Raw genomic sequence first — 25325 nt, forward strand, 5'->3', positions numbered from 1 at the left:
TTCGGTCAACATTAAACTCAATTTGTTTGATGAAAAACACATCTTTAAACATACATTTAAAACTGGTGGGTCAACTACAACTGCTTTGTTGAACAGATTTGGAGTTTTTTCGAACGTCACTGGACTTGTATAACAATGAGCACGAGGAAGCTGTTGCTATTCAGGAAAAGAGACATCTTGGCCTGCTGCTTGTGGACAAAACTCAGATGAAAGAGAAACTCATATCTTCTCCCCTCCGCTGTTTAAAGGTCAGGATCATACACAATTTTACTTTTTGTAATTTTCTACCCATATGTAGAATAAACAATCATCCATCCATCCATTTTCTACCGCTTGTCCCGTTCGGGGCCGTGGGGGGGGGGTCGCTGGAGCCTATCTTCGCTGCATTCGGACGGAAGACGGATTACACCCTGGACAAGTCACCATGTCATTGCAGGGCCAAAACAGATAGACAACATTCACACTCACATTCACACATAGGGCCAATTTAGTGTTGCCAATCAACCTATCCCCAGGTTCATGTTTTTGGCGGTGGGAGGAAGCAAAAGTACCCGGAGGGAACCCACGCAGTCACGGGGAGAACATGCAAACTCCACACAGAAAGATCCCAAACAACCATTAACAGTTCTAAAGTGCTTCAAAATGAGCATGATTTTTGTTGTCAGGTTGTCAACGAGATACTGATGCACCAAGCAAAGAGGAAACTGAAAGCTGTGATGGCCGAAGCGGGTGAAGCTCAATTTAAACTGGAGCTTAGTCCTACGACTACGACAGAGTTAGCCAGCTATCTCACGTTCCTTGATGAGATACCAGAGAGGGTACGCAATGTTAATGCTTAGGAGATGTACAAATAAGATTGAGTATGGTATGTTATAGTAGTTAGGGATGGAACTGTTAATGAAAAAAATCTGAACTATTCAGTTAACCTGACACGGTTTGAGCCTTTGTTTTGTCCGGATCATATTTTTTCTTTTTTCCTAAATGTGTTGACGGAATGACAGAATCAAGGGCTAGTCCAATAAAAAAGTAATCTACCATTAAACGTGGATAGTCACGGAAAGTGATGTAAAGTGAAATTCTGTGATGGTGATAATAAGGAACGGTTGTCTGGATAAATACGACAGCTAATATAGTTTCTAACACTGCAGTTCTGTGGTTCTTGAACTTTTTCTGCCAAGTACCACCTTAGAAAAAATATGTCTCTCTGAGGACCACAATATTAATCAACATTAAAATACAGTAGCATAGTATAAGCCTAAGTGTTCAATTAAAAAAAAGATATACCAATAGATACAGCTTGAATACCAATATAATAACTGATGCATTCTTGTGTGTTTTACTTTAAAGCATGTCAATAAAAATGCATTACATTATTATCGTACATGACTTTGACTTGAAATACTGAGCAAAATTGTCCAATTATTTATTGTACAAAAGACTTTTCCTCAAGGAACTCTCCTTAAGGAATCAATGAACTACTATCTATCTATCTATCTATCTATCTATCTATCTATCCATCCATCCATCCATCCATCCATCCATCCATCCATCCATCCATCCATCCATCCATCCATCCATCCATCCATCCATCCATCCATCCATCCATCCATCCATCCATCCATCCATCCATCCATCCATCCATCCATCCATCCATCCATCCATCCATCCATCCATCCATCCATCCATCCATCCATCCATCCATCCATCCATCCATCCATCCATCCATCCATCCATCCATCTATCTATCTATCTATCTATCTATCTATCTATCTATCTATCTATCTATCTATCTATCTATCTATCTATCTATCTATCTATCTATCTATCTATCTATCTATCTATCTATCTATCCATCTATCTATCTGGATTTTTGCATCTATTTCAAGGGTTAAAGCTTTAGGATACATTTTTAGGTTTTATTCTATGAGATATTTTTCAAGAACCACAACTGATGAACAAAACCGTAATCTGATCCAAACCGTGGATTTTGGGAACCGTTCCATTCCTAATAGTAAATATGACAGAAGAAAACAACTCCCTCCTCCTTTGTAATGTCTTGTAATAATAATGTAATGATATATATTACTGTGTCCTTTCCTCAGATGAAAGTTCTTGAGATGGAACAGGAAACAGTGTGTCAGATGTACTACCTCATCAACATGTCCTCCCTTCCTGTCACAGCCGACGACGTAGCATTCGCCTCCATGGAGCCTTACATGAATTCTTTGCACCTTATTATCAATGACGCCGTCTTTGACCGTTACAAAATGATGGACAAGTTCTCTCAGTGCCTGCAGAAAGACATTAAGGAACTCAATCAAAAGGTCAAGAAAATCAAAGAAAAGTCAGAGGTATGTGATTAAATGATTAGTAATGTTGATTTGAGCAAGTCTGACACATTTGGATGTAATATATGTTCTATTCACTACTGTGATTACCTACTCATGCAAAGGATCCTCAAATCTTGGACGTCAATGCAGATTTCAACCAAGTGCGGGTTCTGCTTGGGGAGCTCCAGATTTCCATTAATGAGCTGCAGGCTGAGGCTTCAGCTTATACCTCCTACCAAAAACAATTCAAGGTAATTTTGGAAGCCAAACTTCCATATAAGGCAAGTTGTGACTGGTTCCCTACCGCAGTAAATGCAATGGGCAGAATAAGTATTTAATCCCCTGTTGCTTTTGTAAATAATATGAACAGTCCATAATCATTTAGGGATATTTATTTGAACAGATAATGATGGACACATTATTAAATACGAGTTATTAATGAACCTGTATTTGATAAAGCAATATTTGAATCGAATACAAACCATGACTTTGTGAACCATTGATGAGGTTATAGGTCAGACTTTGCTATGGTTGCACACGTTAAACTTCCGTGTTTCCTTGTTTTAAGTACATTATTTATTAATTTTTTTGGGACGACGTGGCGCAGTGGAAAAGCGGCCGTGCGCAACCCGAGGGTAACTGGTTCAATCCCCACCTAGTACCAACCTCGTCACGTCCGTTGTGTCCTGAGCAAGACACTTCACCCTTGCTCCTGATGGGTGCTGGTTAGCGCCTTGCATGGCAGCTCCCTCCATCAGTGTGTGAATGTATGTGGTATGTCTGAATGGATAAATGTGGGAGTAGTGTCAAAGCGCTTTGAGTATCTTGAAGGTAGAAAAGCGCTATACAAGTACAACCCATTTATCATTTATTTAAGATTTAAAATGTTTAACAACACAAGAACACATACATTGAAATGTTGATAATGTCAATACTTGTAAAACACCACACCAAACAGGGGGAAGGAAACAACAAAAGACAAAACATATTTTGATAAGACTAATAGCAACAATTAAAAGGAAAAAATATGGATGTATATGAATACAATTACATATTAGAAAAAAAAAACTGAACATGTGTTGATCAAGAGGATGCACCTACACAAAAAGGGCAGCATCTAGTATACCTCGAATGATACTCCAAAGTACTTTACATGATACGTCACATTCACCCGTTCACACACCGATGGCGGAAGCTGGCAATTAAAGTGCTAACCACAACCCATCAGGAGGGGTTCTGTGTCTTGCTCAGCCAGGATCGAACCGGTATGCTCAGGTTACAAGACACCCACTCTACCCAGTGGGACATGCTACCACGTTAGTTGAGTGGTTAGCATGTGGGACATCCAGTGTCCTAGTAGTTAGCATATTTTCTTAGTTGTTAGCATGTTAGCCTAGTATTTAACATGTGGGTCACACAGTTGTCTGGTGGTTGGCACGTTGGCCCAGTTGTTTGCATGAAGCCCAAATTTTCCCCGGTCGTGAGCATATTAGTCACAGTGGTTAACATGTAGGCCTGAGGGTCAGCACATTGGCCCAGTGTTTAGCATGTGAGCCGGACAGTGGCCTAGTCGTGGTTAGCATGTACTCCGCACAGTGGCCCAGTGGTTAGCATGTTGGCCCATTCCATTCCATGTTGGCTCAGGGGTTAACATTTGTACCACAGATTGACTTAGTGGTTAGCATGTTGGCCTAGTGGTTAGGATGTTGGCCCAGTGGATAGCATGTTGGCCCAGTAGTTAGCATGTGGGCCCTAGTGGTTTGTGTGTTGGCCCAGTGGTTAGCATGTTAGTCATGAGCTCAAGGGTTGAAATCTCTGCTCGGGCTTGTGTTGTATGTATGTGCTCCCAGTGAACGCGTTTTTTTTTCTGATTGCCTACTCTGGTTTCCACACACATTCCAAAAAGAATGTGTGTTCTGTTCATTGGGGATTGCAAATTGTTCTTAGGTGTGATGGTGAATGGTTGTTTGTATTAATGTGTCCGGTGATTGACTCCTGAACCAGGCCAGTATACCACACTTGCCCTTTTATTCTACCACAAAACCAAGTGAGGGTGACCTGTTTGCAGTCAGAGAATCGAATAAACCATCATTCCTAATTACTTGAACACTTTTTCTGTGAATGCTGTGATGAATACAGCTGGAGGTGACCAAATTCGATGACTTCGATGATCTTAAAGCAGAGTTTAGGCTGAAGAAGCTCCTGTGGGACTCTCTGGAGGAATGGGACTCGTTACAGGAGGGATGGAAACAGGTGAGGCACACTTAAATAAACTAAGTGAATGATAGAATTACTTGAAAATCACTGAGTTTCATGTAATATTTCTGTATGACCTCATCCTTAGAGTATGCTTGAGCAACTGGACATGGAACAGTTGAACTCCCAGGTCAACAAATACACCAAGTACATCAGCCAGATGGAGAAAGGCTTGCCACGCAACAACGTTGTACCACGTCTGAAGGATAAGGTTGAGGTCATAAAACAAAGGGTGAGTGGAAAAATGTGTGCAGTTAATAACAATCATAGTAACACTCATGTAACCTATGAAACACTTTAAATCAACTGGAATTTTCTTCATCCAAAAGGTTTCGGCATTTACAGTATCTATTTTTAGGTGTGGTCTTTTCTCTATTTATGTCTGTGGACCAAACTGATTGTGTGTGGCTTTTATAAAGCCGGATTAACACACCTAGATTATGCGATTGTAAACCAGATCTCTTGAGTGGGTGTGTGCCGCCACAGGGGACCCTTCTGCGGTCCCTTCCAGGGTTTCACGTAGTTCCCATTGGGTTGAGTTTTTATTTGATTTTGATCTGGGATCTGAGCTGAGGATGTAGTTGTGGCTTGTGCATCCCTTTGAGACAATTTGTGATTAAGAGCTATATAAGTAAACTTTGATTGATTGATTGATGGAACAGTCAGAAGCCATGTCCTTCTGCAAAGGTCACAGTTGAACATTACAACATTGGTCTCAATCAAAATCAGCGACCTACTGCCGAAAAGATTGAGCTTGGATCAATAATTCCCTGTTTTTCTTATACACAATGCAAAACAAAGCCCATTTGAGCCAAACAAACCCGCTAATGGCGAAGGTGGGCGGGATTCCAAGGAATAAGAGTTCAGTTGGGTTTGGCACCACAATGGCATCAGGAGGTGCTTTAGTGTCGCCATCAGTTGATAATAACAAGTTGTGTACCTAATTAAAACTATAGGGTGTATAGTTAATATATTAATATTAGTTTTGAGTTTACAAGACACAGAGCAACATTTTATGATTGAAAATGTATACATTTATTCATAAATAATCATACTGTTCACCTTAAGAGTATTAAGACAACCAAAATTTCTTTCAGGTTCCTGTGATCACAGATTTAAGAAACCCGTGTATGAAACCAGAACACTGGAGGAGCCTGGAGGCTGTTGTGGGGAGTTCCTTGAATGTGGAGCAGCTCACTATGGCTGTTATGGAGGAACTCAATGTCTTCTCCTACGGCACCGAGATACAGGATGTACGTATCATCTACTTCCTGCTTGATAGGAAGTGTTACTGCTGTTTTAGTCACCTTTAATCATTAATGTACAATAGAACTGAGCAGACCTCTAATCTATCATTATATGACACCTTTATGATTTTTTAAATACATTCAATTGATTAGGAACATAACAAAATACAAATAAAACTTTTAATTACATTAATAATGAACCATCGATATTCTGTTTTTTTCTAAATGAGTCTTCCCATAATTGCCTTTGTAATGTCAAGTATTAAAAAGTATGTCAATGTTTACTTAAAAAAGATTAATTTAACAACATTATTTGACTGTAGGTGTCAGCCCAGGCTTCAGGAGAGGCTTCAGTGGAAACTATTATCAATAAGGTGGGTGGAAAGAAGACATTCATGCATGAATATTTCCGGACTTTCTTCTACTTAAGTACCTTAGTACCTTTCTCTTTATCCACAAAAAGGTATTGTTTTTTTTTGTTTTTTTAAATCTAACTATATATCTGCTCTCTGGTAAAATGATTTTTGTCACTAATACTTTGATTTGGTATGCATTGATAGAACTCCTTCACTTCCGATTCCATATAGATATTGGAGACTTGAGTCATGGCCAATACTGACACTAATCCAATATGAGGAGGGATTATACATACTTTCATTATTTTGTAGTGTGAATTGTTAGAAAAAGTTCAATCAGGTGAAATTACTCAAACCGATTAAACGTATTTATTATTGACTGTCTGGAATGTTCTAACGCTGTCATTAAGTTGAAATAGAGTGGTAATTTTTTTTTTCTACACTTAGTGGTCACAATAATTTATTAAATTAAGCGCATGATAAATTGAATGATGTGGACACGTGTTACTGGATATTTATTAATACGCTTCTGCCTTGGATAATTTTTATGTGTCAGTAATATAAAGTTCAATTATATTTGATTCCTACTTTTGTGTATTGACTTAGACTTAGATTTACACTTAGACTTCCTTTTTATTGTCATTCAAATTTGAACTTTTCAGCACAGATAAGAACGAAATTTTGTTACATAAGCTCATAGTAGTGCAGGATAAAAAAAGCAATAAGGTGCATATATAATTAAATAAATATTTATAAATATATAAATACATATACAAAAAAAAAAATATATATATATATATAAATATATATATATTTATATATATAAATATATATAAATAAATAAATAGATTAGATTACTGTACAGATAAATATATTGCACTTTTTCACATGCGTCCACATTTATGGATGTATGTTATATTGTCTTTTTTATTCTAGCGAGTTAATCCATTTTGGTGGGAGTTGAGGGGATCATTTAATTATGATGCGTTTAAGAGTCTTACGGCCTGAGGGAAGAAGCTGTTACAGAACCTGGAGGTTCTGCTTCGGAGGCTACGGCACCTCTTTCTAGAGTCCAGCAGTGAAAACAGTCCTTGGTGGGGGTGGGGGGAGTCTTTGCAGATTTTCTGAGCCCTGGTCAGGCAGCGGCTTTTTGCAATCTCCTGGATAGGAGGAAGAGGAGTCCTGATGATCTTTTCCGCCGTCCTCACCACTCTCTGGAGAGACTTCCAGTCTGAGGCTTTGCAAGCTCCAGTCCAGAGTAGACAGAGATGCTGTTGGTCAGTAAGCTCTCTATAGTGCCTCTGTAGAATATGGTGAGAATGGGGGGAGGGAGCTGTGCTCTTTTCATCGGACGCAAAAAGTGCATGCGCTGCTGAGCTCTTTTTACAAGAGCTCCGGTGTGTAGGGACCAGGTTATATTGTCATTTATCTGCACCCCCAGGAACTTGGTGTTGCTTACCATCTCCACCGCTGTGCCGTTAATGGAGAGTGGAGCATGGCTGGACTGGTGCTTCCTGAAGTCAACAATGATCTCCTTGGTCTTGTTGACATTCAGGACCAGGTTGTTGGTTCTGCACCAGTCAACCAGATGTTTCACCTCCTCCCTGTAGTCCATGTCATTGTTGTCACGGATGAGGCCCACTACTGTCGTGTCGTCTGCATACTTCACAATGTGGTTAGTAGTGGACCTGGCGCAGCAGTCATGAGTCATCAATGTGAACAGCAGCGGACTCAGGACGCAGCCCTGGGGGGAGCCGGTGCTCAGGGAGATGGCACTGGAGGTGTTGTTGCCCACTCTCACAGATTGGGGTCTGTCTGTGAGGAAGTCAAGCAGCCAGTTGCATAGGGGGGTACTGAATCCAAGGGGGGCCAGTTTGCTCACCAAGTGCTGCGGGATGACGGTGTTGAATGCTGAGCTGAAGTCCAGGAACAACATCCGCACGTGTATGTCCTTTCCTTCCAGATGTTCTAAGCTCAGGTGGAGTGCAGAGGAGATGGCGTCCTCTGTGGAGCGGTTAGGGCGATATTGACAAATGCAATGTTTCTGTCCGCAATATTGTTCAATTACTGACACTTTTTATGTATGTCTATCTTAGATGCTATTCTGTGTTGAGCTGTTGTGTATCTGCTAGTTCCTATTAACCTATAGCCTACCATGTTTACCTTTTTGTAAATGACTTGACTAAAATACAAGAAAAGACCAACCATGTGTGCCTTTTGAAAGACATTTAGATGTTAACTGGCTGTCCAGCTTTGCACAGGTTATATTTTAAATATAATTTTGGTCTGATATCGGACCCATATCTAATATCATTGTCGAATCGGGACACCTCTAATTTTGATGTCTTCATTAACTCTGTGATATATGGATTATTATAACCCAGTTAAGACTTTGTATTCCCTAACGTATCGCTATCTAGGCGTTGAAATGTTATTACTATATTAGTTTTTTTTAAAACATGCAAATTTCAAAGATTTGGTGAAATATTCATTAGAGTGGACAATATGCTTTTAAAATTCAACTGATGGAACACATTTTTCATTTAAATCAGGGGTGTCAAACGTACGGCCCGGGGGCCGGATCAGGCTCCCGGACAGCTTTTATCCAGCCCGCGTGATGAATTTGCTAAGCATTAAAATGTGCCGCATTTTTTTTTTAATGAAAGAAACTGCTGTTCTAAACGTTTCCACTGGATGTCACAACAGCAATTCTGTTAGGACTAGACAGAGGTACAAAGTAAAGCCTTGTTGCAGCTCCTTGCTCTCGACCCAAATGAAACTTAAAACCTGCCGTTTTATGTCTCCCATACTCCCCCATAATGTGTCTGTCAAAAACGAGAAAACGTAACCCTTTTGAAGAGTTTTTACCTCTGTTTCTGGATACAACAAAGGATGTATTTGATACAGAGAAGAGTTGACATGTTGTGTTTTTTGTTCAATGACAGAAAGACTGTGACTTAAAATTTAATCCTGGCTTTGTAGATACACTGAGACCAAGTCTAAGCTCATTGTGTTTTTGAAACAGCACCAATTTTCTCAGACTTTTCAACAAATTTGAAGTGTTTTGTCCAGAGGATTTTTTGTGATTTGTACGTTTTCAGAATGTGCTTGTTCTATTTTTGGCCAAAGTAATGCAAAGAAAACAACCTGCAGTTTTTTTTATTTTGAAGTTCTCATGCCATGATTTTATCATTCTGGCCCACTTTGTAATAGATTTCCCTCCATGCGGCCCCTGAGCTAAAATGAGTTTGACACCCCTGATTTAAATGAAAGCTATAAAATATGGTTTTAATGAACTTGCACAATGTGTTGATATAGTTTTGATTCCATCCATCCATCCGTTTCCTACCGCTTGTCCCTTTTGGGGTCGCGGGGGGTGACAGAGCCTATCTCAGCCGCATTCGAGCGGAAGGCAGGGCACACCCTGGACAAGTCGCTACCTCATCGCAGGGCCAACACAGATAGACAACACAACATTCACACTCACATTCACACACTAGGGCCAATTTAGTGTTGCCAATCAACCCCATCCCCAGGTGCATGTCTTTGGCGGTGGGATTCCAAAACTGTTAAATGCACTGCAAACATTGAAATCAAAAGTGACTCCTTTGAAACATATATTATATGTTGTAAAAATACTACATTTACTTTCATAAGCATTACATTAATTTGCATGAATATAAATGAATTAATTTGCAGCCTAGAGTTAGATGAAACATTTATATATACAACAAAGTTGCAGCAATACTAAAAAATGGCAGCAAAATATAGCCAACCATGTCCACATGTTTTTGATTGATTGAAACTTGTATTAGTAGATTGCACAGTACAGTACATATTTCGTACACTTGACCACTAAATGTTAACACCCGTTTTTCAACTTGTTTAAGTCGGGGTCCACGTCGGGGTCCACGTTAATCAATTCATGGTGCAAATATATGCTATTAGCATAATACAGTCATCACACAATGAATCATCGGAGTATATACATTGAATTATTTACATTATTTACAATTCGGGGGGTGGAATAGGGAGGGTGTTGGGGAGTGGGGGTTTGGTTTGGTTGCTATCAGCACATCAGTCATCAACAATTATATCATCTGAGAAATGGACATTGAAACAGCGTAGGTCTGACTTGGTAGGATATGTACAGCGAGCAATGAACATACGGAGCTCAGTAAGCATAAGAGCAAGTATATACATTTAATTGTTTACATTTGATTATTAACAATCCAGGGCGGTGGGATGTGGTGGGGGGACAGGGTTAGGCTAGGGTTGTAGTTGACTGGAGGTGTTATTTTAGTGCGATTTTGAAGAAGGATAGATACACTTTTTTTACACCTGTTGGGAGTACATTCCATATTCCACAAGGAGAATGAGTTAAGACCTTTGTTGGATCGGAATCTGGGTTTAACGTTGTTTGTGGCGCTCCCCCTGGTGTTGTGGTTATGTGGACACATGATTCATCAAAATTTCCTGAAATCCCTAAATCTATACTCAGAAATGTTAAATAATGCGCTATTGGAACACCGTGTCCATTGTAGGGTCTGCTCAGCATTAGTGTTGATCGTGTGGTGACAAGTGTGCTTGTTAAATGTTGATGTGCAGGTGGAGGACGTGTGGTGGACCACAACGTTTACTCTGCTGCAGCATGGAGACTCGAAGGAGGTTTTTATCTTGGGAGGCACAGATGAAATTCAGGTAAACATGCAGCACACATAGTGCATTATATTATTTTATGTCATATTACATTATGTGTTGTAAATAATTACTCATTCTTGTTTCTGATATAGGTTCTTTTAGATGACAGCATTATCAACGTGGGCACAGCAGCGTCATCACGTTATGTTGCTCCCATCAAAGCCCGTGTGGACAAACTACTGATACGCTTGACCCGCTTCAACCAAACTCTGGTAAAGATTTTACTATTAATATTCCTATAAAAATATCATGTGAACATAATTAATACTTTCCAGATAGCCCTTAATATTATTAAAATACACATTTCATAAAGAATAGCAATAGTTTTATATGCATACAAAATGTGAAACACAATAATACTTCAGTTTTGTATGAGTAACATGTTTCAGAAGGTCAGTTGAAAACTGATTAAAACCAAAGCAATTTTCCTATGAGAAAATCAAATTAATTTGTTCTGTACGCCTAAAAATATGGACATTTTACGATTGATAAATATGACATGTAGTAAACAATGTGAGTTACATATAAATGATGAATGAAATGTATCTATTTATACTATATATACTTTCAACATTTCCACTTCCACTCACATTTATACTTCTATTTCAACCGTTTCAATTTTTACCACATCTACTTCTACCATTTGTTTTTGTTCTATTTTTACTTCGACCATTTCTTTACCTCTACCATTTTGTTACTTCTGCTATTTCATTTTCTACCCTTTCTATTTCTAACATTTCTTTACTTTCATCATTTGTAATTTTACCAATTATATTTATACCATTCTTATTTCAAATATTTGTAATTCTACAATTCCTATTCCTAAAATGTCTACTCATACCTGTGTCTCCCCCCCTCATGCCCCGTGTCCAGGACGAGTGGCTTACATGTCAGAGAAACTGGCTTTATTTAGAAAGCATCTTCCTGGCGCCAGACATCAAGAGGCAGCTCCCTGCGGAGTCAAAGATGTTTCTGAAAGTGGATAAGTCTTGGAAGGCTATCATGGCGAAGGTGAAAAAGATGCCCAATGCCCTCAAAGCGGCCACACAGCCTGGTAGGTAAACTTAAGTGGGCACAGATGGGGAGGTAGAAAGAGAGCAAGAGGGAAAAGAAGGTAGGATCCAATTTACAGCGAGTTGTTTTTATTCTTTGCAGATCTCTTGGAGACTTTTCAGGAAAATAATGTTTTTTTGGATAAGATACAGAAGTGTCTGGAAGACTACTTGGAGTCCAAGAGGGTTATATTCCCCAGGTATACAAGAATGACAATACAGTAATCTTTATTTAGTATTCTTTATTCATGGTTCACGACAACTCAAAAGTGTCTTACCTCTTTATAGGTTCTACTTCTTGTCCAATGATGAGCTGCTGAAGATTTTAGCTCAGACTAGAAACCCACAGGCGGTGCAGCCTCACCTGAGAAAATGCTTTGATGCAATTACACACCTGGAATTTGGCTTGGTGTCTGACCAGTCCACTACAGGACCAGCAGCACTGGAGCCTGGAGAGCCGGAGAAGGTCTACACCAAAGACATCTTGAATATGGTGTCCCCTGAAAGAGAGAAGGTGAATTATGTTTACTTCATAATGTAATTAAAATCATGGAAGCAGTGGTTGCAGATTCCAGACCCAATCTGGATAAAAAAATTAAAATTATAGAGAGGTTGTTATGAGATGTAGGTCAGTTCTAAAAGGTTGTCAGAAAAAATTTAATCCTACTCAGAGTCCATGTTAATTTTGACAGCAACATGGTACAAAACACATTTTCTTTCTTTTGTCAACATCTTTTTGTCTTGACAGTTCATCTAGCTGTGTGATAATAACACATCACATCCTGCAACAATACAGACAAACCATTTCTAGAATATTTTGACTGTGTGCAGCAAATAGATGATACATACAATGGACAAGCCGGATATATTGCTGCTGTTAACTGGTGAACAGTCCCCTTGACATATAATGCTTCAAAGTATGCAGCTTCCCTCTGTCACAGATTTTTTAAATGAGTCACTGTATTTTAAATTGATCATTACAAATGGCTAAATGAACTAAAAATATTAATAGTAAAGTTGTATTGGACACGAGATGTGACCAAACCAATCAGAGCATGCTGTTCAGTATTGTGTTCAATGATTGGCTTGGCCTCAGGCAGCATTACTTTATTGAATTAAATGAGTATAAATAAAGGTGACTGTGGATGTTTTTCCATGGCTCTCATAATGTTAATAACCATATGTAGAAGGTCATAAACATGTTTTTTATGCTCTGACTATGAAATATTCTATCTATAATAAATGAATGCTACTTTGCGGGAGTTAATTTACCGCGGTCAGACCTGGATCCAATTAACAAGCTCAGTGATGAGCTGAAGACATGCACTTCTTTGGTAAGGTTTAAGAAAAAATTGAAAGGTGAAATAATTGAAAATTATAAAATATAGTAACAATTACTTTCATCCCATTGATTTTTGATTTTTTTTTTTAATGTTGATGTTCCAGGCAATCTAATCTTCTGTGAAGGTATAGGATAGGCAAATATAAGCTTTGGCTTCAGCCTATTCCTTTTTTGGTCATTCTTTTTCTTTTATTTCGTGTGTAAATGTGCATTATTGTATACATATAACATGTACTGTAAAACTGATCACACAAAATGGTTGATTGATTTGATTGATTATATGACCGAAATAAACGTATTTCATTCATATTTCATTCATTCATTCAACAGCGATAAACAAAACTTTAGTGTATTTGCATGTGTGTAGATGGAATTAACATTTTTTTTGTGTGTTAATGTATTTTTTTATGTGAGTGTAATTTTAAGTGTGACTGTTAATTAATTGTATTTTTCTGTTTGAATGTAGTAGTATTTGTGTGTGGGTGTAATTACATTTTTTGTGTTAGTGAATTTTTTTTTTGTGTGTGTGCGCGTTAAGGTGGCTTTAACAAAAGGCCTGAAGGCAAGAGGTAATGTGGAAGAGTGGCTTTGCAAAGTGGAGGAGGCCATGTTTAACTCACTGCGACAGCTCAGCAAGGCGGCCATTGCAGACTACCAACTGCAGTCAAGAGAGGAGTGGGTTGTGTCTGGGTTTCCTTCGCAGGTACCGTATTTACACATTTACACACATCGTCAACTTTTCCTTCCTTCTTGCCTTCCTTCCACACATCATTATTTGCAAGGTCCACTCACTGTAAATGTACTTCCTGCACGTTTCTTTGATTGTGTATCTGCTCTATGCTAAGATAGTCACATACAACATGTGTCAAAGTCCATTTTAAAGATAAATGGTTATTCTTGAAGTATTACCCTGTCTTCCATCTTGTCCATCCTTTTGTTTTGTGCGATTCTCCACCAGGTAGTGCTGACGATCTCCCAGATGATGTGGTGCAAAGATATGGAAGCCTGTCTGGAGGGCGACCATGACCATTTTGCTGCCTTGCAGGCATTTGAGCTGACCAACTTTGATGTAAGTCACAGCAGTTAATCTTTCCTCATCATTACAAACCCAAAAAAAACAGAATGTAGTTGTCAACATGCTGTCCTTCTGCTTTTCAGAGGTTAAATGCTCTTGCAGCTTTGGTCAGAGGTCATCTGCCTTCCTTACACCGTAATATTATCACAGCCCTTATCACCATTGATGTACATGCACGTGATATAGTGACTGATTTAGTCCGACAAAAGGTACACTATTATATCCATATTTGGATTCAAATGTAAGTGTTATTCTTGTTATCAGAAAAGTGTTAAAGCTTAGGTCTGACCTTAGGTGGACTCCGGGGATAACTTTGAATGGCAGAGGCAGTTACGCTACTACTGGGACCTCGACATAGACAACTGTGTCGCCAACATGGCCTTATCCACTTACATTTATGGTTATGAATACCTCGGAGCCTGTCCTCGACTGGTCATCACTCCACTTACGGTAACAAGTGACACATAACATGTACGCGTGTGTAGCTCATGTACACCACACCACAGCGTCTGTTCATGCATGAATACTATTTTGATTGTATTAGTTTTGCCTTTTACATGTCATGTTGCTCTCAGTTTTGCTTGAACGAGAGCATGAAGAGCCATTTCTGACCTTTTCCAGTTAGGTAGAATAGCTGCAAAACACAACACAGTTTATTTAATGTTTTAAAGGAGACCTATGAGAATTTTTATCTAATGTACATTCAAAATACTTCCTAGTGGTCGAGCTAATATGTATTGTATACAACCTACTTTCTGCATATGTCTGCAAGATGTTCGTTTGTGGAGGCGTTCCAAGATTGCTAATGAAGCCAGCCCACCCTGTCCTAAAGTTTCAACATTTATCCTTCAAAAATGAAGTTTGTTAAATATTTATCTTGAAGAAAAACATCACCGCCATTTAACTTACCAAACACGGTCAAAAATCTATTTCGGTAACACTTTAGTATGGGGAACACATATTCACCATTAATTAATTGCTTATTAACATGCAAATTAGTAACATATTGGCTCCGCTCCAGTTGTTGCCATGAAAGCCCTTGCGCCCTCATCTCCTGCTGAGTGGTTCTTTTCCAGGTGGCTCTAGGCCTTCCTCTCTTCCTCTTGCCTTGCGGGTTCCATGTTAGAGCATGTTTCGTGATTGAGCTTTTGTGTCTACGCAGTGTGTGACCAATCCAGTTCCATTTCCTCTTCCTGATTTGTGTTTCTATTGTTTCTTGTCTAGTGAGGTCCCACAGGTTGGCATTAGAGATGGAGTTAGGCCTGTAGATACCTAGGAGGCGACAGAGGCAGCGGTTGAAGAATGTCTGTATTTTGTTGAGTATGTTGGCGGTGATCTTCCAGGTTTCTGAACTGTAGAGTAAGGTGGATTTGATGTTTGAGTTGAACATTTTCAGTTTGGTCTTGAGTGATACGTTTTTTACTTTCCAGATTTTATTTAGGATAGTGAATGTAGTCCTTGCTTTTCCAATTCTGGCACTGACATCCTCCTCTGTTCCTCCGTCCATAGCAATAATGCTTCCTAGGTATGTTAAGGTGGCAACCTCGTCTATCTGGTTATGATCCATGTTTATTGGGGAGTTGTTCTTGTTGTTGAAGGGGAACTTTATCACAATTTCAAAAGGGTTCAAAACAATAAAAATCAGTTCCCAGTGGCTTGTTGTATTTTTTGATTTTTTTTTTCAAAATGTTACCGGTTCCTGAATATCCCTAAAAAAAGCTTTAAAGTGTTTGATTTTCGCTATTTGCGATGCGACTATCCATTTCCCTGTGACGTCATACAGTGCTGCCAATGTAAACAAACAACGGCGAATACCACAGCAAGATATAGCGACATTAGCTCGGATTCAGACTCGGATTTCAACGGCTTAAGCGATTCAACAGATTACGCATGTATTGAAACGGATGCTTGGAGTATGAAAGTATTGAAGAAGAAACTGAAGCTATTGAGCGAATAGCTATTGACGCTATTCATAGCCATAGCGTGGCCGAATAGCTGCGTTAGCATCGCCGGTAAAAAGTGCGGACCAAACGATCAGGACTTTTGCATCTTGTGACACTGGAGCAACTTAAATCCTTCGATTGGTAAGTGTTTTTTTCGCATTAAATGTGGGTGGAAGGAAACGTAATATAGTTGCAAATGCATCTGCAGGTTATCCATACATCTCTGTGCCATGTCTGCTTTAGCACCGGCGGTAAATAGCATGTTAGCATCGACTAGCGTAGCATGTTAGCATTGATTAGCTGGCAGTCAACATCAACAAAACTCACCTTTGTGAATTTGTTGACTTTATCGTTGCAAATGCATCTGCAGGTTATCCATACATCTCTGTGCCATGTCTGCTTTAGCACCGCCAGTAAATAGCATGTTAGCGTTGATTAGCGTAGCATGTTAGCATCAATTAGCTGGCAGTCACGCCGCAACCAAATATGTCTGATTAATACATAAGTCAACATCAACAAAACTCACCTTTCTGATTTCGTTGCAAATGCATCTGCAGGTTATCCATACATCTCTTTGCCATGTCTGTCATCGCCGGTAAAATGTGGAGACACTTTGGCGCATTCAATGGGGGTCTGGTGGCAGACACTTTCGCATCTTCGGGCCAGTGGTGCAACTTGAATCCCTCCCTGTTAGTGTTGTTACACCCTCCGACAACACACCGACGAGGCATGATGTCTCCAAAGTTCCAAAAAATAGTCGAAAAAACGGAAAATAACAGAGCTAAGACCCGGTGTTTGTAATAAATTGAAAATGAAAATGGCGGCTGTATTACCTGGGAGACGTCACGTTCTGACGTCAGCGCAAAAAGAGCGATAAACAGAAAGGCGTATAATTCGCCAAAATTCACCGATTTAGAGTTCGGAAATCGGTTAAAAAAATATATGGTCTTTTTTCTGAACCATCAAGGTATATATTGACGCTTACATAGATATGGTGATAATGTTCCCCTTTAATACGCATTAACTAAGTTTTTGATGTGTTGATTTTGAGTTCAAACAAAGCAGCTGTTGTTTCCAGTTGGCATGATTTCTTCTGCAAATGTTATTGTGTGTTTGCGAGGAGTGCTAAATCATCAGCAAAATCCAGGTCTTCCAACTGTTTAGTCAGGCCCCACTGTACGCCGGTTCGGTTATTGGTTGTTGTTTGTGTCATGGTTCAATCTATACAGAGGATGAACAGGAAGGGCCAAAGCATGCATCCCTGCCGCACCCCAGTCAGGACCTCGAGGGGTTCTGACAGGCAGCCTTCGTGGAGGACATGACACTCCTCGGAAGGTGTTCTTGATAAGGTTAATCAACTTTGGGGGAATGCCACAGTGAGCCATCACTCTCTACAGCATCTCCCGAGCCACACTGTCAAAAGCCTTTTCAAAATCAATCAAGTTGACATAGACAGGAGAGTTCTATTCGATTGACTGTTCAATGATAATCCTGTGTGTGGCTATTTGATCTGCACAGGATCGATTGTTCCTGAAACCAGCCTGGTTTTCCCTCAGTTTCCCATCGACTTCCTTTGGAATTCTCTCCAGTAGGATGCGGTTGAGCACCTTCCCTGGCGATGAAAGCAGCATTATGCCTCTGCCTGAGGTCTCCTTTCTTGGGAATCTTGACAATGATGCCATCTCTCCAGTCTGATGGGACATTTTCTTCCTCCCAGATGGTTTGCATGAGTTTGTAGAGCATGCTTGTGGAGGTTTCGATGTCCTACTTTACGGCTTCAGCTGGGATCTCATCCAGCCCCTCTGCCTTGTCTTCTCTCAGGGCTCTGATGGCCTTCTTGATTTCTGTCTTGGTGGGAGGGTTGCAGTTTGTTCCCAACAGATCTGTGGCTGATGGGATCTCTGCTGTCAGTTGGGGGGGTTTGTCTATAGAGCAGTTCTCTAAAGTGTTCTGTCCATCCTTTAGTTGGTCCTCCTTGGTTGTGAGTAGTGTACCCTGTGTGTTTTTAATCTTTGATTGTGACTGTTGAAACTTGCCCATGAGTTTTTTTGGTCCTTTGAAATTGTTTTTCCCTGCTGCCTTCTCTGCCTGTTATGCCAAATCCTCAATGAACTTTTTTTTTGTCCTTTCTGACACTTTTCTTAATTTTTTTGTTTGCTGCCTCATATTTTTCTGTGCTTTGGCCTTTGTTGCTCTGGTTTTGCTTCTATTTAGTACCTCCTTTTTTTCCCTTCTCTCACCTACTTTCTTGAATGTTTGTTGTTTCCCTTCTCTCAACCACTTATTGACATGTCTCTTTCCATATTGTTTTCAGACTAATCCATTTATCTTCCACTGATGTGGGAGTTTCTTGCAGACCTTGTAGTGCTTGGAACGGGTTGTGTCGTGTGACTTAGTACAGTTCTGATGTGCCTATATCTTGAAATTGCTGAATGTTGAATTGAACTCTTCCTTCTCTATGTGTTCTGCGTTTTAATATTAGCTGGATTTTTGCTCTAACTAGGTGATGGGCTGATCCAGCGTCAGCTCCCCTTTTCACTTTGACATCCAGCAATGAGCGTCTAAACTTTTGGCTAATGCAGATGTGGTCGATCTGGTTTTCTGTTACATGGTCAGCAGAACCCCGGGTTTCTTTATGCACATCCTTGTGTTTGAAAATTGTCCCACCAATGACCAAGCATTTGTCTGCACAAACTGCTGCAAATCTTTCCCTGTTTTCATTCATGGTTCCTAGTCCTTGTCTTCCCATGTTTATTTCATAACCATTGTTGTTTCCTCCTAACTTTGCGTTCATGTCTCCCATCAGAATCATGATGTCCTTTCCTTTTTTGGTCTCAAGTATGTGATATAGTTGGTTGTAGAAATTCACCTTGATTTCATCGTCTGCGTCGTTAGTGGGAGCGTAGCATTGTACTACGTGGAGGTTTATTTTCTTGTGTGTAGTTTGGAATACGGCTGTGATAATCCTGAAATTGATGGGTTCCCAGATGATGAGGGCCCTCTTTGCCTCTGTGGAGAGCATGAATGCAACTCCCTCTGTGTGTGATGCCAAGTCTTCTGAGTGTCCAGAGTACAGTATGGATTCTCCGCTCGCCAACTTGACCTGCCCTCACTGGAGCCAACTGGTTTCATACAGACCAAGGAGAGATAGCCTGTACCTCCTCATCTCCTACCCGATTACTGCTGTTCTCACGTTCCATGTATCAATGTTGGTGGGTCGTCTTGGGTTCAGAAGCTTCGGACGCACTGTCTCCTACCGGTTTTGCATTTACAGCGTCATTTGCTCTTTAGTGTGGAGCACTGAAGAGACTTCCTTTCCAAGACGTTGGGGTTTAAAGTTTTTCATCCATGTTTCTGTAGCATAAGATATTTTTTACATGGTTGGGTTGGTACCCCCAAGCCCAGCCTTCCACCAGTACGGACATCCAGAGTTTTTGGAGTCGGTTTGTTAGTCCCCTTCCCCTAACCTATTGTCCTCCAGACAATGGATTACAGTCTCATACCATGTGAAACCAGACCGGTTTTGGGTCGTGTACAAGCTGCCCCGGCACGTGAAGTGAAGTTGAGTGAAGTGAATTTATATTTATATAGCGCTTTTCTCTAGTGACTCAAAGCGTTTTACATAGTGAAACCCAATATGTAAGTGACATTTAAACCAGTGTGGGTGGCACTGAGAGCAGGTGGGTGAAGTGTCTTGCCCAAGGACACAACGGCAGTGACTAGGATGGCGAAGGCGGGAAACGCACCTGGAACCCTCGAGTTGCTGGCACGGCCGTTCTACCAACCGAGCTATGACCGCGTCACGTCAAGCCCAACCAACTCCTGTTACTGTGTAATGAAAGCTGCATTTAAGGCAAGCATTTCACACCAGCAGCACGAGGCAGACATTATCTTTTTATTTTTTTTAAAGTAAAAACTAAATCATCATCTCTTAGTTTTTACTTATATTCTCATATATACATTTTTCCTGTGTTGTTTCTTTCTGCCCTGCGCTCATGGACTGATCATCATTAAAGAATTGGTTTAGGACAGAGGAAGGACTTAAACTTATGTTGGTGAAGTTTCTGGACCTCCCTCGCCTCTCATTGGCCATTTCGCCAAAGAGCCTTGACAGACAATACATTGACTGAGCCAATCAATCATCACTTTTCAGTCGCTGTTGTTTGTGGAGATATTGTGTCGGGAAAGAGAGATGTAGCGGGCTGCAAATGACCAAAGAGAGGATGAAGATGCTCAACTGCAAGATTATTCACAGCGCACACGATGTCTTACATTAAATATTCTTGCAGTCAGTCATATCATCTTCTTTTTCTCACTCAAATACCAAGGCCATGACCTCTGTGTCCTCAATGGTAGTTATGGCCATGTTTGTTAGTTGAATAGTTAAGGCCCTGCTGGATATTTCCATTGCTTTCCCTAGTAAAATATTGCGTTCTGACATCGGTTAATTATTTTTTAATAACCCTGTAGATGGGGAAATACATTTTTGTTCATATCACACAGAACTCCACATAATTATTTATCTTATCGACCTCAGAGCAGGTGGGAAGGAGGCCATTAAAACGAGAAGGAATAACAGCAGAGAGGGAGGAGACTGCTTGATAGCGTATATTAGTCCACATACAGTATGTACCATACGGACATTGTCACTGTTTAACATGAGTATCCAACATTGTAACATGCATAACGTGGAAAAACATTGGAGGTCATTTTTAAGCAAATTAATATGTCCATCCAGAATTCAACACTACTTTCTTCTAATATTTGTTGTTTTTTGGGATGTATTCATGTTGTTAGCTTACTTTATGCAAAAGTAGCCAACGTGTCTCACCGCACACACACACACACACACACACACACACACACACACACACACGCACACATACACACACACACACACACACACACACACACACACACACACACACTCACACTCGCATACACATTGGCTACTCCTCCACTTTCATTTCCGTCCTCATGCTTATAGTGTTTGGCCATGCAGCTGCGCTTTGCCGACAACCTAACTAGACTATTAACAACATTTCGACACTTCGCTTTCGCTGGATTAGATTTTTGACTGAAGGTTTTGCAAAATTTTTGCCCAGGTTTTTGTATTCTGTCTCATTTATCGTACACATAACTACTGCATACTGCATTTTTGCTCGCATACTATTACGTGGAACTAAAGGTCCAATCAAAGAATCCATGTTTTGTTGACTTAATCTATATACTTTTTCATTGAGTACAACAGAAAATCAATTCGGGATGCACAATTCATTCTTCAAGCCCATTGCAATATTCTCCTGCTTCTCAAGACCAATACTTTGGAGGAAATTTATTTCAGCCGCTCGTGTCTATGAAATTTTTTTCGCTACCCAATGCTTGTGACAATAGGTCAGTTTAGGAAATTACTTTTACCTTGTGACTGAGCTCGGTCCAAAACAGGGACTACATTACTGCACTGATTTGCATGACCCTCCCGCTGTCCCTCACTCATTGAAAAGACCCCAAAAAACTCCCAACCTTTGCGGCTGTTTTTTCTTTTGCACTTTGATGCTCTACTTACTTCTAGTTACAATCAACCATAAATTGTCATCTTATTGTAAGCCTGCATTTACCCACTTGTTTGTTGTGTGTAACGTACGTTTTTTTTTTTTTTTTTAATTTAATTTTATTTTTTTCCTGAAGGAATCAATAAAGTACTATCTATCTATCTAAACGCCTCTTCTGTGTGCTGACATGCAGGACCGTTGCTACTTATGTCTAATGGGGGCCCTTCAGTTGGATTTGGGAGGGGCTCCTGCTGGCCCCGCAGGGACGGGCAAAACAGAGACCACCAAGGATTTGGCCAAAGCCTTGGCCATTCAGTGTGTAGTCTTCAACTGTTCCGATGGACTTGACTACAAGGTAAGTTGATGATGATTAGTACAGTCTCTTCTTAAAAAGTGTGTTGATGACAAAATGATACCTTCTCTACTCACAAAATGGTCGCAAAAAAATACACACACTATATATTAGTAAAAACAAATGGTGATCATTAATTACTCAGGAAAACAATGCTAATCACAAAATGATGTCCACACTCTTATTTTTAGTATGATTAGGGCTGTGTTCAGAAATGCACATAATATACGTTTAAACAAATGTTGAATACTAGTCAGCATAGTTTTTAGGAATTGAGGTGACTTGGATTGTGTTAACAAAGTACTAGATAGATTTTTTTCTACATTTAAAACACTTCCTAGTGGTCCTAACGTGTTATGGTGGTGCGTTAGTTAACATTTTGCATAGATTTTGTATTATAGACCATCTTCATGCCACTTTCTGGCTGTCTTCAGGATGCAGCATTTTGTAGGCGGTCATATTTACGTGCCAAAGCCCTCCTCTAGGCCAAGCCCCCTTGACTGCATCTCCACTCTGTCAGCCATGTTGTGGTTTTTAGCTCTTCCATATTAAGTGTACTGACAGGTATAAGTTAGAACTCTATGCTATTTTTTATTATTACAAATAGCATGCATGTGCATGTACAAGTTAGTCTGCCCCACAACAAGAGGATAGAGAAAAAGAAGGAACTTATTGACTACAACTTTGGACTACAACTTAATCAAAATGGCGGAATCGCGCAAAGGTCTTCGGGTAAACATTTACCATATATGGAGCTATTTGTTGATGTACTTTAACTAAGGCAAAATATGTCACGAAAATCCCAAATTCCAAATGGCTCGTTTGGTGCAAGTTTGGACAGAGGCAATACTGTTTATGAAATATTTCCACCATGCCTCCATTGTTGGATTTTTGTGGCCTTCTATGCATTCAAAATACACAAAAACAGGTACCAACAGGTAAGAAAAGTAGGTTTTGCATAATAAGTTCCCTTTAAGCACCAACTGTTTCAAAATGACCAAAATCACGACTAAATACACCATTACACCACAGTGCAGTTGTGAGCTGGACAGCATGTGTACAACAATTAAATGTAAGAGTCTAAAACCATTGTGAGACTTTGTGTTGCCCTTTTATCAATGTACAGGACAACATAAATGTATGCATTGAAATGGATGCAGTTTTATTTACAAATAATTTTCAAACTCATTTCAAAATACCAATATACAGTTATTTGTAGCCCACTGCCAGTGGCCGCTGTAGCTTCAATGGCACTTAGTAAAAAAAATATGAAATTATTTCCCCTCATTTTATCAGTGCCCCGGCCAGAATATCGCCCTGGGCAATTGTCCATGCAGCTCATATATAACCAATGTGTACTCCTAATAATATTTGTCTCTGCCGCTTATTTGTTACTCTTATTACAGGTTAATTTTCGAGCTGTCTTTAGTTTTCACAGCGGAATCTAATTTTTTTTTACCAGTCGACGATCAGTCAAATATTGACAAAACATTTTGTTCTAAATGCTGGCATGTATGCTTCATGTATGATTGGAAATGTACAGCTAACAATGATCCTCACTTTTGCAACTTTTTAAATCTCAAAACCTTGAAACAAAATTAACATAGCATGGATAAGATAGTTTAGTTTTAGTGAGATCCTTTGGCTTCGGCTCTAGCAGAGCGCAGAAAAGGCAATGAAACTTGACCATCTAAAGATGTCCAAACTTTTTGCAACAAGAGTCGCATGCCTACATTTTGAACAATGTTGGGACCACTTTAATACATTTTTTCCATTAAAAATGCTAAAGACAATACAATGTAGACCGATCAATATATGCTAAACTATCTGAACAAATACTAATATAATTATTATTCTGACCACTAAAACATTTTTTTAACGTAATAAGTTGTGTGAATGGGTAAATGTGGAAGTAGTGTCAAAGCGCTTTGAGTACCTTGAACGTAGAAAAGCGCTATACAAGTACAACCCATTTATTTTGCAAGAAATTTGTACACATGTTTATCTTGACAGTACACACAGACAGTACACAGTACATCAAAGACCATATACCAGGGATCTCAAACTCGTGGACCTGCACAACCATATTTTCTGGCCCTGTACTTAACTTCATAGTCACAGCTGGTTTTCATTTTTTCTTTCTTTTTTGTGAATATTCTAACATGGGACGTGTTTATTTTGTCTGTAGAATGTGTAATGGACCAATAAAAAAAGATCTGTGGGCCGCTAATGGTCCACCTGCCACACTTTTGACACCTCTGCTCGAGAGCAAGTAAATGTCGTAACAGGGTTTCCATAGGTGAACCTCCTCAAGCGTACTGGTCGAAATGTGACGCGAGGGTCCAATTTCTGGCGAGTCCCACCAGAGCCAATGACTTCCTTTGATCTGCTTGAGGTGTGCGTGTAATGTGGGGGCTTTGGTCTCGCAGCCATGTGTTTTTACATTTATTGTGTCCCACATCTCAAGACATTCTCCCAACCCACACGGGAAGAGTCTCGGCTACACAACTCGCCTCCCTTGGGGGTTCAATGCGAGGTTGATAGTCAAACCAGACTCCTCCGAATTGAATCGTCAAACAGTCAACAATTCTAAAACCAATTGTATTTATTATTGTTTTAAAAGTATTTATTTCCATTAGATGATGGGACGTTTCTTCAGTGGACTCGCTCAGTCTGGTGCCTGGTGCTGTTTTGATGAGTTTAACCGAATCGACATCGAGGTGTTGTCAGTCATTGCACAGCAGCTCATTACCATACGAAATGCCAAAGCTGCAAAGGTTTGATAGGAAAAATACTATTTTGTTTCTGTTTCAACATTGTAATCATCCTTAAAGTCGATCACAAACAAGTGGAATCTTGCTTTTTAGATGACTAAGTTTCGATTTGAAGGCCGAGAGATCAAGCTGGTGATGACCTGTGCTGCTTTTATTACCATGAACCCAGGCTATGCTGGAAGATCAGAGCTACCTGATAACCTGAAATCTCTCTTTCGACCCTTAACCATGATGGTGCCAAACTATGCGCTCATTGCAGAGGTATGACCGACATAACTGAATGCTGACTTTCTTCACAAATTCAGCTTTGTTGAAATGACTTTGTAACTGCACTCATTTTTTGCA

At 39.8% G+C, this 25325-nt stretch overlaps 2 protein-coding genes across 2 annotated transcripts in view; one reads left to right on the top strand and one right to left on the bottom strand.

Annotated features, from left to right (window-relative positions):
- The window catches only part of dnah6 (dynein, axonemal, heavy chain 6), a 159677-nt gene that overhangs the window by 17538 nt on the left and 116814 nt on the right, over positions 1–25325 (top strand). The window contains exons 14-33 of the mRNA XM_061909242.1: positions 97–248; positions 666–818; positions 2103–2351; positions 2453–2581; positions 4470–4583; positions 4675–4818; positions 5684–5839; positions 6157–6207; positions 10798–10890; positions 10983–11102; positions 11764–11944; positions 12046–12142; positions 12231–12456; positions 13823–13987; positions 14243–14353; positions 14443–14568; positions 14654–14809; positions 22048–22209; positions 24846–24983; positions 25074–25241. Of these exons, the coding sequence (XP_061765226.1) occupies positions 97–248; positions 666–818; positions 2103–2351; positions 2453–2581; positions 4470–4583; positions 4675–4818; positions 5684–5839; positions 6157–6207; positions 10798–10890; positions 10983–11102; positions 11764–11944; positions 12046–12142; positions 12231–12456; positions 13823–13987; positions 14243–14353; positions 14443–14568; positions 14654–14809; positions 22048–22209; positions 24846–24983; positions 25074–25241 (2891 nt within the window). The remainder of the gene's footprint in view (positions 1–96; positions 249–665; positions 819–2102; positions 2352–2452; positions 2582–4469; positions 4584–4674; positions 4819–5683; positions 5840–6156; positions 6208–10797; positions 10891–10982; positions 11103–11763; positions 11945–12045; positions 12143–12230; positions 12457–13822; positions 13988–14242; positions 14354–14442; positions 14569–14653; positions 14810–22047; positions 22210–24845; positions 24984–25073; positions 25242–25325) is intronic.
- On the bottom strand, positions 14931–19468 carry LOC133562540 (uncharacterized). Its single transcript, XM_061916630.1, is given in 8 exon segments — positions 14931–14993; positions 15363–15962; positions 17366–17627; positions 17629–17943; positions 17945–18210; positions 18212–18267; positions 18270–18569; positions 18715–19468. Coding segments are annotated over 8 exon segments (2616 nt in total).

This window comes from Nerophis ophidion, linkage group LG01, assembly GCF_033978795.1.
Source record: "Nerophis ophidion isolate RoL-2023_Sa linkage group LG01, RoL_Noph_v1.0, whole genome shotgun sequence".
Classification (NCBI taxonomy): domain Eukaryota; kingdom Metazoa; phylum Chordata; class Actinopteri; order Syngnathiformes; family Syngnathidae; genus Nerophis; species Nerophis ophidion.